Source organism: Camelina sativa, chromosome 7, assembly GCF_000633955.1.
Source record: "Camelina sativa cultivar DH55 chromosome 7, Cs, whole genome shotgun sequence".
Classification (NCBI taxonomy): domain Eukaryota; kingdom Viridiplantae; phylum Streptophyta; class Magnoliopsida; order Brassicales; family Brassicaceae; genus Camelina; species Camelina sativa.
This window is the reverse complement of record NC_025691.1, coordinates 21,529,057-21,541,125: the sequence shown is the minus strand read 5'-3', so window position 1 is coordinate 21,541,125 and position 12,069 is coordinate 21,529,057. Positions and strand designations below refer to the sequence as shown.

Sequence of the window (12,069 nt, the reverse complement as noted above, 5' to 3'; positions counted from 1 at the left end):
ATTTGAATCCTTCTATTTTACACTATCAAATCCATTCAAATCCATTTAAAACATAATATGGATTTTGAAATCCAAAAACAAATCATTAAATGAATAACACGTGATTTTAATAAGTATTTGTAAATCATAGAACCAATAACACATAATTTTGATAAGTATTTTAAAATCAATGATTGAATAACACATGATTTTTGTTTGGATTTCCAAATCCATTAAAATCATAGAACCAATAACCCTTCTAATAGTCAAATTATATGCTTTACACTTAAATTTTTAATTAGTTACGTATATATTACTAATTGAATACTAAGGAGTTGGCCTTATGACTCGTTTGGAACTTTTAAAATTTGTTTTGTTTGTCTGACTTTTGATTCTAAGTTTGTAATTAGCGAGATTTAAATAGGGAGGTGTCGACGAGTACGAAGTTTGTCTTTTTCTTTAATTCGAATTTATGTGTGATACTCGATACCAACTCTTTCAAAGTGTGCCAATAATCCGAGATATATATTCTATTCCTTACCTAACTAGCTTAGCATTTACCTTTTTTCATAATGGAGTTGAATACGATCGTTCACTCCTTATATTATTTTTAGGGTCCCATTGTTTTATCGCGTACTATTTTTTCTGGAAAAATTTAGTAACTCGTATGATCGATAGTACGTGATAAAATAATACCTCTGATATCTCTTGTATGTGGCCATGAAGTTTAATTTCACTCTCCTTTTATGTCTCAATAATTTACATTCCATACTAAACATTAACATATGTGATATGTCCTTAAGGATACGAGCTTTTTATTACTTCTTCTATATTAAGGTGCGATTAACCAAAAATGGTACATTAGAGATACCACCTATATATGTTCAAACTCTAGAGATATATAAACTGTTTAGTATATAACTAGTATATATATATATATATATATCATAATATTCTAATAATTATAGCACGTAAGTCTTAAATCTATAGCTTGAAAGATAAATCAAACTTTATGTCCAAATGCTTTACTTAGCTGCTAAGTGGCTGACACATGAGTAGTTTCAATCACTGTATTGAATATCTTCGCAAATTTTATGTGTATTCTTTTGTCTCTCTGGAATTATCGAATTCATGATATATATATATATATATATATATCTATTTGAAATCATTGAAATTTTATGTTTTACTCTTTTATCCACGTTATAAGTTATAACTATTCCAAGATCAAACTTATTACCTTATATATGTGTCTCGCGTAATATAGTTTTCCATGGAATCAGACGCGAATATTTCATTATGGTGGCTATACGTCTACTACATTAGAATTCGTCATTGCTTTAGAGCTATATAATAGAAGGAAAAACTAAAAGATTTTCATAGATAGAGATAGTTTGTTAAAATTTATATGAAATGAGGAATATCAGAGATTAGAAGAATAATGTTGTACAAAAATGTAGGAATCAACTTTCATAAAACGCATAGCTTTTAGCAAAAAGAATGTGTTGTCTGCCATTTAGCTATAAATTAAATATATGCCCGTCTTAAGGAATACTCGTTTATCGCATATTAACCACACATAAACTATATTATATATTCTTGTAGAAACTTTATGTGATTATGTTATACAATCTACATTACACTCACACGACCGATTTCAGTTTTTTTCTTCTCCCTATCCAATATTCTTCCCTACACATAGTCAATTATGATTTCTTACACCTAGCGACTTTATTTTATCTAACAAAAGTTTTGGTGAAAACGTCTACATGATTGTAGGAGACCAAGAACATCTATAACAAAATTATTTGATCGATCGAAGGATTATATATAATATTGACATGAGTGTCAGTAAAATTGTGGAACTTTAGCCCCTTGGAATTGGCCACGAGGCAACAACCACCTCTGTGGTTATGACGTACGAGACACTAACAATATAACTAATGTTGATTCGGAAGACACATGCTTTGCTCGATTTTTTAAATGACTATATGTGTTTTGATCGACAAGCCGAATGACAAACAAATGCCTATAAAGCCACCAAAAAAAAGACATATTATTTAGTTTAAGTGTTAGTGATAATTTTAAAAATAGATTGATCGTGTCGTATTATCGGACCAGTCACTATCTTATACTGGGTTTCTGGGCAGCCGTACGTGCATTATTTGCCTTTAGTTTTATTATGCCAAATAAAATCTTTAATAGATTAACATCAAATTTAGTTGGTGCTGACTTGGGATGACTGATGGATTCTGACTTATATGATATTATGAGGCATGTTTTGAGGGTCGTATAGCATTATTTTAAAACGTTTAGTTCAGCTTTTAAAACAAAATAAACTGGATTGTTAAGATAAACTAGTAATATAAATGTAAAATAATTTCAGAACTGAAAAAAAGAATGTGCAAATATACCAATTTCACTCTTTCAAAATAGATATGCATGCAAGTATTGAGTTTTATATATAAAAAACTGAATTGGTCATACAATTATTATGTGAAAAAAAACTCTAGTAATCTAGTATGAAAACAAGATGAGTAATCTGAAAACATGAAGACATTTGGTTCAACAAAACTAGTCTGTGAGACACTAAAAAAAGTTGTGTGTATGAAGTAACGAACCTGCAATTAGAATGATGTGGCAAATTACAATTGGAATATTGGAGTTTTCCTTATTGTCAAGCAAGATATTATGGGATCAAATAAAGAAGATTTAGAGTTATATTAAATTAGAAAAGTAGGTTACCCAACATGATATGTTAGCTACTTATATATATTGGTATTAAGGCTTAAGGTTTTTCTTGAGCCGTAAATAAATAAAGGAGCCAAGTGAATAAGCTTTTAGGGTTCTTAAAAAATTTTGGTTAGATTAAGAATTGGTCAGTGACAAATCGTGTTGACTATGTGTAAATCTGATAAACATATCTTGTAAGATTGTTTAAGTGATTCTTAATAAAAAAGAGGTTCTTTTCAATATTGGCTGCATATTTGTTTTGACAATTGGTATCAGAGCAGTCAACCGACGAGAGCTTTATACTCGCCACAGGTTGAGATCTTGAGATAATGATGCAGTCGGGTAATGAGTTGATGATACTTCAAAGAGCTATGATCTTGGATGAACAAGGTTATGGGCGTTGGAAGGTACGTATGATTCAATTGATTCGTAACCTAGGAGAAGATGCATGGACGACTGTTGAAGAAGATTGGGAACCTCCTTATGAAAAAAATGAAGCAGGAGATAAGATCACTAAGCCAAATGCACGTTGGACATCGATGAGAAGAATCTGTCTAAGTATAATGCAAGGGCTCTTAACGCCATTTTTGGTGCTATTGATGATGACGAGTTTAAGCTTGTTCAAGGTTGTGAATCAGCTAAAGATGCTTGAGACATTCTACAGAAGACTCATGAAGGAAACTCAAGTGTCAAAAGAACGAGATTAGACCAACTTGCATCTCAATTTGAAGTTTTAAGGATGGATCTAGAAGAGACAATTTCTCAGTTCAGTGCAAAATTGAGTGTTATTGCGAATGAAGCAAAAAATCTTGGTAAGACCTATAAGAATACCAAGCTGGTTAAGAAGTTGCTTAGGTGTCTACCGGCTAAATATGCAGCTCATTAAGCAGTTATGAGGGTATTTGGCAACACATACACCTTAAAATTTGAAGATCTTGTTGGTATGCTAAAATCAGAGGAGATGGAAGTTGCTGAAGAACTGAGAATTCATAGTAAAGGAATTGCATTCAAGGCAGATGACAGGAGTGATCAGTTGCAAGAGATAAAAGATAATATGTCCTTTGGCAAGAAACTTTGGAAAAGCTCTGAAGCGTGTTGAAAAAGGACAGGGACGAGAGTTAGCTAGCTGGAATCGAAGTAATACAGAGAGGTCTTGTTCTAGGCCAAATAGATCTGAGAAAGAAAAAGTTGATCGGAGAGATTAAGTGTCTTGAATGTGGTGGTTTTGGTCATTACAAACCTGAGTGTCCAATGGTTAAGCGCAAGGAGATGAAGTGCTTTGAATGTAAAGGGATTGGAAATTTAAAATTCGAATGCCCAAACATGGTGAAAGGAGATAATAAGGCATATGTTAGCTTTAGTGATTCAGAATCAGAGAGTGATGGAGATGAAGACGAATGACGAATGTTGAATCTTTTTGCATATAGTGCTAAGAGTGATGATATAGCTGATGAAAGCTCAGATGATGATGATGAAGAGTCGATTTTAAAAGAGAGCTATTGTATTTTGTACGCCAACTAGGTCCTGTTGTGCAACGAAAAATTGGTTCTTATAAAGGAAAAGCTGTGTTTGGAAGCCAAAGTCAGTATGCTTGAAGAAAATAATTCTGAAGAATTGATTGGTGAGGAACTTCCTTCTTCTGAAAAATAAGTAATAGAAAAGAAACTGAAGGCACGTCAAGAAAAGTATAGTTTAGAAAAAAAAAAAAGCAACAAGTCTGGAAAGGGAGCTGAATGAGAATCACAAGAAGATTAGGATGTTGAATAATGGTGGCAAGAAGCTTGATGAGATACTATCTATGGGAATTGTAGGATCTCAGAATCGAGGTCTGGGTTATCACAAAGAGGAGACTATTGAGCTGTTGTCTCGTGATAAATTTGTAAGCTTCGTTATGAGCAATGTAATTCATGAAGTTGAGACAAGTATTCTGGAAAAAGTGGTACAACAGAAGGTCTCTGTTGCACCAACCAGGAAAACACAACATCAACCTATATCTGCTCCTGAGCGAAAAGGTTGGACTAAATCCAAGCGAGGACGATGGATTTATGAATGCTTTCATTCTGGTAAAACTGGTCATGTCTGATCTTTTTGTTATAAGTTTAAGAACAAGATTAATGAGCTTTGGATGGCAAGAAAGTGTTTTATTGATCCCTATCGTTTTTGTAGAGTCTGGGTGGCTAAAAAGGATCTGTACTATAAAAATTCCGAGAATGATGAGAAAAACTATGATCAAGATTTTAGAGATTCTGAGGAAATCAACCTATTCTGCAATCTCTCGAAGATAATCATTGAAGAAGATGTTGGAGTTGAACCTCAGGTTCTACAGAAGCATGTTGCAGAACCACCAATACAAGAAAAAATCACAACTGAATCAACCAGATCCATTAGTAATAAGAGGAAAGATGAATCGTCAGGAGTCTTAGTTATATCTAAACAGTTGCAAGGTCATAAGAATATCATAACAACTCATGAAAATGATTTTTGGTACAATGCATGATAGGAAGCTGTTGTGTCTCCCTGCTTATATGTCTTCATCCTTGTTTTTATATGAATGTACACTCACGCAGGGGGAGAGTATGATAAGATGATGATATTGGTAATGATGGTGCTGTTGTAGCTGAATGTGATTGAGGGGGTGTTTTTGGAAGATTCTACTAGTATTCAAATCTGAGCTTGAGTTGACACATTCGGATAAAAAGGGGGAGATTGAAAGCATGAAGACATTTGGTTCAACAAAGCTAGTCTTTGAGACACTAGAAGAAGTTGTGTGCATGAAGTAACGAACATGGAATTAGAATGACGTGGCAAATTAGAATTAGAATATTGGAGTTTTCCTTATTGTCAAGCAAGATATTATCGGATCAAATAAAGAAGATTTGGAGTTATCTTAAATTGGGAAAGTAGGTTAGCCAACACGATATGTTAGCTACCTATATATATTTGTATTAAGGCTTAAGGTTTTTCTTGAGCCGCATAGAATTAAAGGAGCCAAGCGAATAAGTTTTTTGGGTTCTTAAGAAGTTTTGGTTAGATTAAGAATTGGTCAGTGACAATTCGTGTTGACTGTGTGTAAATCTGATTAAACATATCTTGTAAGATTATTTAAGTGATTCTTGTAACATCCGTGTTCCGGGAGTAGAGTTTGGAATGTGTTGAGTAAACCAAAGAAGTAAATTTTAATTGATTTTGGTTTAATTAAATCCTGGTTTAATCTAATTAAACCAAAAAAATCCTAATTTCTCTCATGTCACGCCTCCTCTCTTCTTTTGTGCTTTTGTAGACATTGAAATTGAGAGAGAGGGAGAGAAAGTGTGAGAACCCTTGGTTTTATGGTGTAAAAGAAGAAGAGAAGTAGATCAAGCTTTTTCCTTAGAGCAAAGAGAGAAACAAAGCTGTTAGGGTTTGGGAGAAGGAGGATCCGACTGGTCAAATCGTTTTGAAAGGTATTGATTTTTGATAGGGTTGTAGCTAAGAGATTTTCGTAGACTATTCTTTTACAGAAATGAATTTGAGTTAATATTCTAGGAGATATTGGCAGTTTCGTGGGCGTTTCGTCTCAGTCGCGGATTGAGACTAGCGGGTGTTTCGGGATCGATTGCGGTTTCATCTGAAATCTGATCGTGCTGAAATTTTGTGGAAAGATTCCGGACGTATAGACCTTGCTTTTCCCAGGAGGGATTAGAAAGTTAACGGTTCGTTTTGATTTCGTGGTTTCACTTGTGAGGTTGCTCTTTTTCTGATTTTTCTGGCAGTTTGTTTTCAATGTTTGTTTATTGTTGTGATCGGTTGTAGAAGCGAGTTTGGTTGTTCTTGGATATTGGAGAGCCTCTCATTTGGTTCTTGTTATTTTCGTGAATCACTTGTTAAGGTGAGTGCGCGACCATGAGCTTATCTAAGCGATTGAGTTGTATGACTTGTTTTGTGTGATGATTTGTAGGTGTGGTGAAAGTGTTATTGGTTGTTCTGTTTAATGGTTGGTTGTTATATTTTATTTGGAGTTGTACTCTTGATTTGCTTGTGTGTATAGCTCTTAGATGGGAGGATCGCCTCACTGGGTATTTCTGGTAATACTCACGCATCTCATTGTGTGTGTGGTGCAGGTAGAGGCAAAGTGTGACCGTGAGATCATGGCAATAAAGAGGAGGATGTTCTAGTGGCTCGCTTGGTTGTTGTCTAGCTTTTTTTAGATTGCTAGAGTTGAGTCCTAGAATGTTGTTTAGGATTGCTGGTTTTCTGATTTATGTTGATTGCATCTTTAGTTTATGGTTTTGGAATTATTACGGTTTATTTGATATTGGTTATTTATTGGTTTTATTAATTTCGCTGTTTGGTATAATCGTGGTTAGGTGGCTAGTGGGTATGAAACCACTAGCTTAGATATTTATTATTATATCATATTTATATATTTATTATTTATTAGTTTTTTTTTAAACGGTCAGATCGTTTCAATTGTTAATAAGAAAAAGGTTCTTTTCAATATTGTGCATTTTGTGTTTACATAATCTAGTGTGATTTTGTTTTTGTTTCGAATCTGTTTTATGTTTTTAACCGTTTGACAAAAAATATTTCTTTCCTGACATCAATGGTACTTCTTTTGTGTGTGTAAAACCACACATCTTGTAAAGGAAACTAAAAAATGTCTCAATAAAAATTAGTAGTGTTTTTGTCTCCTAACTTGTAAAACATTAATATCACCTATCCCGCATACCTGTTTTTTTGTCAACTTTTGACATAACTTCACTTATTTTGTTAGGGGACTGTCCACGTGCAAGTTGCAACCTATCTCTCTCCTTCCATATTTCCTCATTGCTTGTATCTCTCTAATAATCAAATTCCCAAAACAAGGGACGTGGATTTTGATTAGTGTGTTACAAGTACATGAATATGTGTATTTTACTTTGGTTTTGATCCATAAAGTTCCTACTGTCTGCTGCCTTCATAAGTATATACGTAAACATAATATTTGAAACTGGAAAACTATCATGATCTTTCTAATGTTTCAACATGTTTAGTCAATCAATATTTACTTTTTGGAGGAAGACATGTTTAGATATACTCTAAATGCACAAGGTACAATTTAATAGAAATTACAAAATAATTATTTATAAAACAATTATATATATATATATATTAAAAAAACATAAATAGTAATCTTCATAATACTGTCATATTAAAATTCATAAGTATTTCATCACTTAGAGCGAAAATATATACTCAACACATGGAACATCTTATTTTGTGTTGTTATGATGTATTTCATATTTAGTGAAACTAACTGGATTGAAATCGTGTTATACTATAATTTGCTTGTTTAAAATTTAAGAAAAAAGTTTATTTTCTAAAAAAATAAAAAAAAATTTGATAAAAACGTGTCAGGGTGTAAGTTTGAAAATATTTTTGTTCAATGCTCAACAGTTATCCGACCTATTTAATTTATTTGTTGTTATGATAGTATCAATGTTTATTTATTCATTTTTCTTTTCTTTTATAATAGTATTAATGTTTATTCAGTGATGATGCATTTTTCCAATGTATTCCTTATGCGAAATATAATTATGTCAACTAAACTGTTTTGGTAAAATTTCTATATCCAAATAATTACAAAGAATATTTGTTACTAATCAAAATGATTGGAAAAACAAATAAAAATCAGTTCATTATATCACTCTAGTATTTATGAATCATATTCTTGTGTTGTGTAGTTAAAGGATCACAAAACACACATACCATGTTCATTTTCTACTCATTCTAGAAAAAAACATTTTGATATCTACATAATTTCATGGAATACGACATGTCTAGAGGTTATGATATTTGTTGTTAGGAGATATAGACATATGTATCCTCATTGTCGAATCCATAATATATGAGAGAAATGCAAGAAAATGAAACTATGAACCTAATGATTTTGAATAAAACATATTTGATAATTTCATTCGCAACGAAATATCTAGATATCTTCAATACTAAAATTGATATTCAAAGAGAAAGCGTAAACCCAAAAAGTTGAGATTTTTACCATATAAAATTTCAATTTATTAATCTTCTTAATCATTTCGTTTATAATTACATATGTATGTGATACAAAGTTTATAATAACGCCTAAATTATATCTAATACCAAGTTATTTTCTGTCATTAAATATGTATGATCTTACATATTCAAAATAAACATGCTTAAATCAAAGTAATATTTTTGAATTAACTTTTCATATCCAAATTGAGATTTCATCAAACAATTTTTACACAATTTTAAGAAACAAATATATCGTGTAACTCGTGGCATACAAATATTTTTAAAATTTGTTGAGTCATTAACTATAACTGTGACAACAAATATTTTTAAAAATGAAGACATTACAAAAATTCATTAAACCGCCATAAATATTTTCCATCGTTTCTTACCGCTTTCTTAGATAATTATTATGTTGTTGTGATCAATGCTGACACAAAAAACCGTTTTATTTTCCCCCAATATACGAACAAATAGACCATATATATATATTAGTTTTTTGTACTTAAAGATAAAATAAAAATGTTTTAATTAAACACTAAAATGTAGAAACTTTGGAAAATAATATTAAGAGATACTTTAATAATCATATGTTATGACTAATACTCTACATAAAACTAACAATAACAAAATATAGGATTAAAATAATACATTTTGTATTGAAAACATAAATTCATAAAAATATTAAAATAATACTAAATATCTCTTATTTTGAAATAGAGAGAATACATTTTATATTTATTTATTTCTAACTCTTTTTCTCTATTTATTGCAGCTTTTGCTCCTTTCATTTTTAGGAGACAAACGAACAGACTTTATTTTCTGCATTTGAAATTTTTTTTGTCTTCTTCGTTTATTTTTTCTACCTCCCCTGTCTCCTATAAACTCGTAAATTTATTCCTCCCATGGCTTCCTCTCTCATCCTCAGTTTTTTTTGAAGTTCACTACTGTTTGATGAAATCGCTCTAATAATCCAATTTCCAAAATTCCCAAAACAACAGATGTCAATTTTGATAAGTGTGTTACAAATACTTGGATATATGTTTATTTACTTTTGTTTGATCCATAAGGTTTCTAGTGTTTGATGCTGTAGTGATGCATCCATAAGTATATAGGTAAACATAATATTCAAATCATAAAATTATCAAGATCTTTCAAATGTTTCTACATGTTTAGTTAATAATTATTTACTTTTTGGAGGAAGGCATGCTTAGATATAATTTAAACACACAAGCCCCATTTGAATAGAAATTACAAAATAAGTTTTTATGATACAATTTTAAAAAAATAAAATTGAAAACAGAAAAAGTAATCTTCAGAATACCAAAATAAAATCCAAATAATTATGACTCTAGTATATTTGATACTAATTAAAATGATTAGAAAAACAAATAAAATTCAGTTCATTTTATCACTCTAGTATTCATGAATCATATTCTTGTGTTGTGAGGTTGAATGTTGTGAGGTTGTAAGGATCACAAAACACACATACCTAGTCATTATCTACTTAATTTCATCGAGTATGACATAACTTGAGATTATGATATTTGTTGATGTGAGATATAGACATATGTATCATCATTGTCAAAACTAATATATATATATATATATATATATATATATATATTATATGAGAAAAAGGCAAGTAAATGAAACTTTTGAAACCATGAAACAATTGATTTTGAAAAAACATATTTGATAATTCAATTCATGACAAAATATCTAGATATCTTCGTTATTAAGTTGTAAATTTAAAGAAAAAAAGCATGAAACCAAAAAGTCAAATTTTTTTACCATATAAAAAGTTGAAACTTTTACAAATTTAAAGTTATTGATCTTCTTAATCATTTCATTTATAATTAGATATATATAGAAAATATGCAATACAATGTTTATAATAACACCTAAATTAAATCTAATACCAAGTAAATTTCTGTCACCAAATATGTATGATCTTAAATATTCAAAATAAATACTGTATGCTTAAATCAAACTAATATTCTTGAATTAACTTTTCATATCCAAATTAAGGTTTTATCCAACAATTTCTGCACAATTATAATAAACAAATATATAGTGTGACTGATGGGTGACTCATGGCATAAGATATGGCGTTGTAATAATTTATTATAGCGGTAATTAATACTGTAAAAGTGACAAAATCATAAAATCTATTAATTTATAAATAACTAATTTAATATAACATTATAACGACTAATTCATTAGCTATAATTATGATGACAAATATTTTTAAAAAAGAAGACATAAGAAACTAAAATATATATTTTTAAAATCCAAAAAAAATATTAAACCGTTATAAACATTTTTCGTTGTTTTTCGCCGTTTTCTTAAATAATCATTCTTATCTTTTTTATTTTGTTGTTGTGATCAATGGTGATACAAAACCGTTTTGTTTTTCTCCCGCTATACCAACAAATGGACCATATCTATTATTTTTTGTATTTAAAATATATAGTCCTGTATAAAATAGTTAAACGCACATAAAAAACTTTGAAAAATAATTTTAAGAGATACTTTAATAATCATATATTATAGAATTAATACTCTAAATAATACTAACATTAATAAAATATACGGTTAAAATAATAGTATTTTTGTATTGAAAACATAAATTCAAAAATATATTAAAATTAAAAATCTCTTATTTTGAAATAGAGAGAAGGCATCTTACATTTATTTATTTGTAACTCCTTTTCTCTATTTATTGCAGCTTTTGCTCCTTTCATTTTCAGGAGACAAACGAACAGACTTTATTTTCTGCATTTTGAACATTTTTTTTCTACCTCTGTCTCACTCTGTCTCCCGTACTTGTAAAATTATTCTTTCCATGGCTTCCTCTCTCATCCTCTGTTTCACTACTGTTTGATCAAATCTCCTAAAAATCGAAAAGAAAAAGAAACTCTTTCTAATGGGCGACAAAACCGAATCAGATGATTTCACTTCCCATAAACACCCAACTCTTCCTCAAGTCATAGACGAACTAAAAGAGCTCTGGGCTATGGTTTTACCAATCACAGCTATGAACTGTCTAGTCTACGTACGCGCCGTCGTCTCCGTTCTTTTCCTCGGACGGCTCGGTAGTCTCGAGCTAGCCGGAGGAGCTCTCTCAATCGGGTTCACCAACATCACAGGATACTCTGTCCTCGTAGGACTCGCCTCGGGTCTTGAGCCAGTGTGTAGCCAAGCCTACGGAAGCAAAAACTGGGATCTCCTCACGCTCTCTCTTCACCGTATGGTCGTGATTCTCTTAGTCGCCTCTGTGCCCATTAGCCTCCTCTGGATCAACCTCGGACCCATCATGCTCTTTATGGGTCAAGACCCTGA

The 12,069-nt window shown here is 31.0% G+C and overlaps 1 protein-coding gene across 1 annotated transcript in view; it reads left to right on the top strand.

Annotated features, from left to right (window-relative positions):
- The window catches only part of LOC104701850 (protein DETOXIFICATION 54-like), an 11,342-nt gene continuing 10,720 nt past the window's right edge, over nt 11,448–12,069 (top strand). The window contains exon 1 of the mRNA XM_019227752.1: nt 11,448–12,056. Within this exon, the coding sequence (XP_019083297.1) occupies nt 11,654–12,056 (403 nt within the window). The 5' untranslated portion in view covers nt 11,448–11,653. The remainder of the gene's footprint in view (nt 12,057–12,069) is intronic.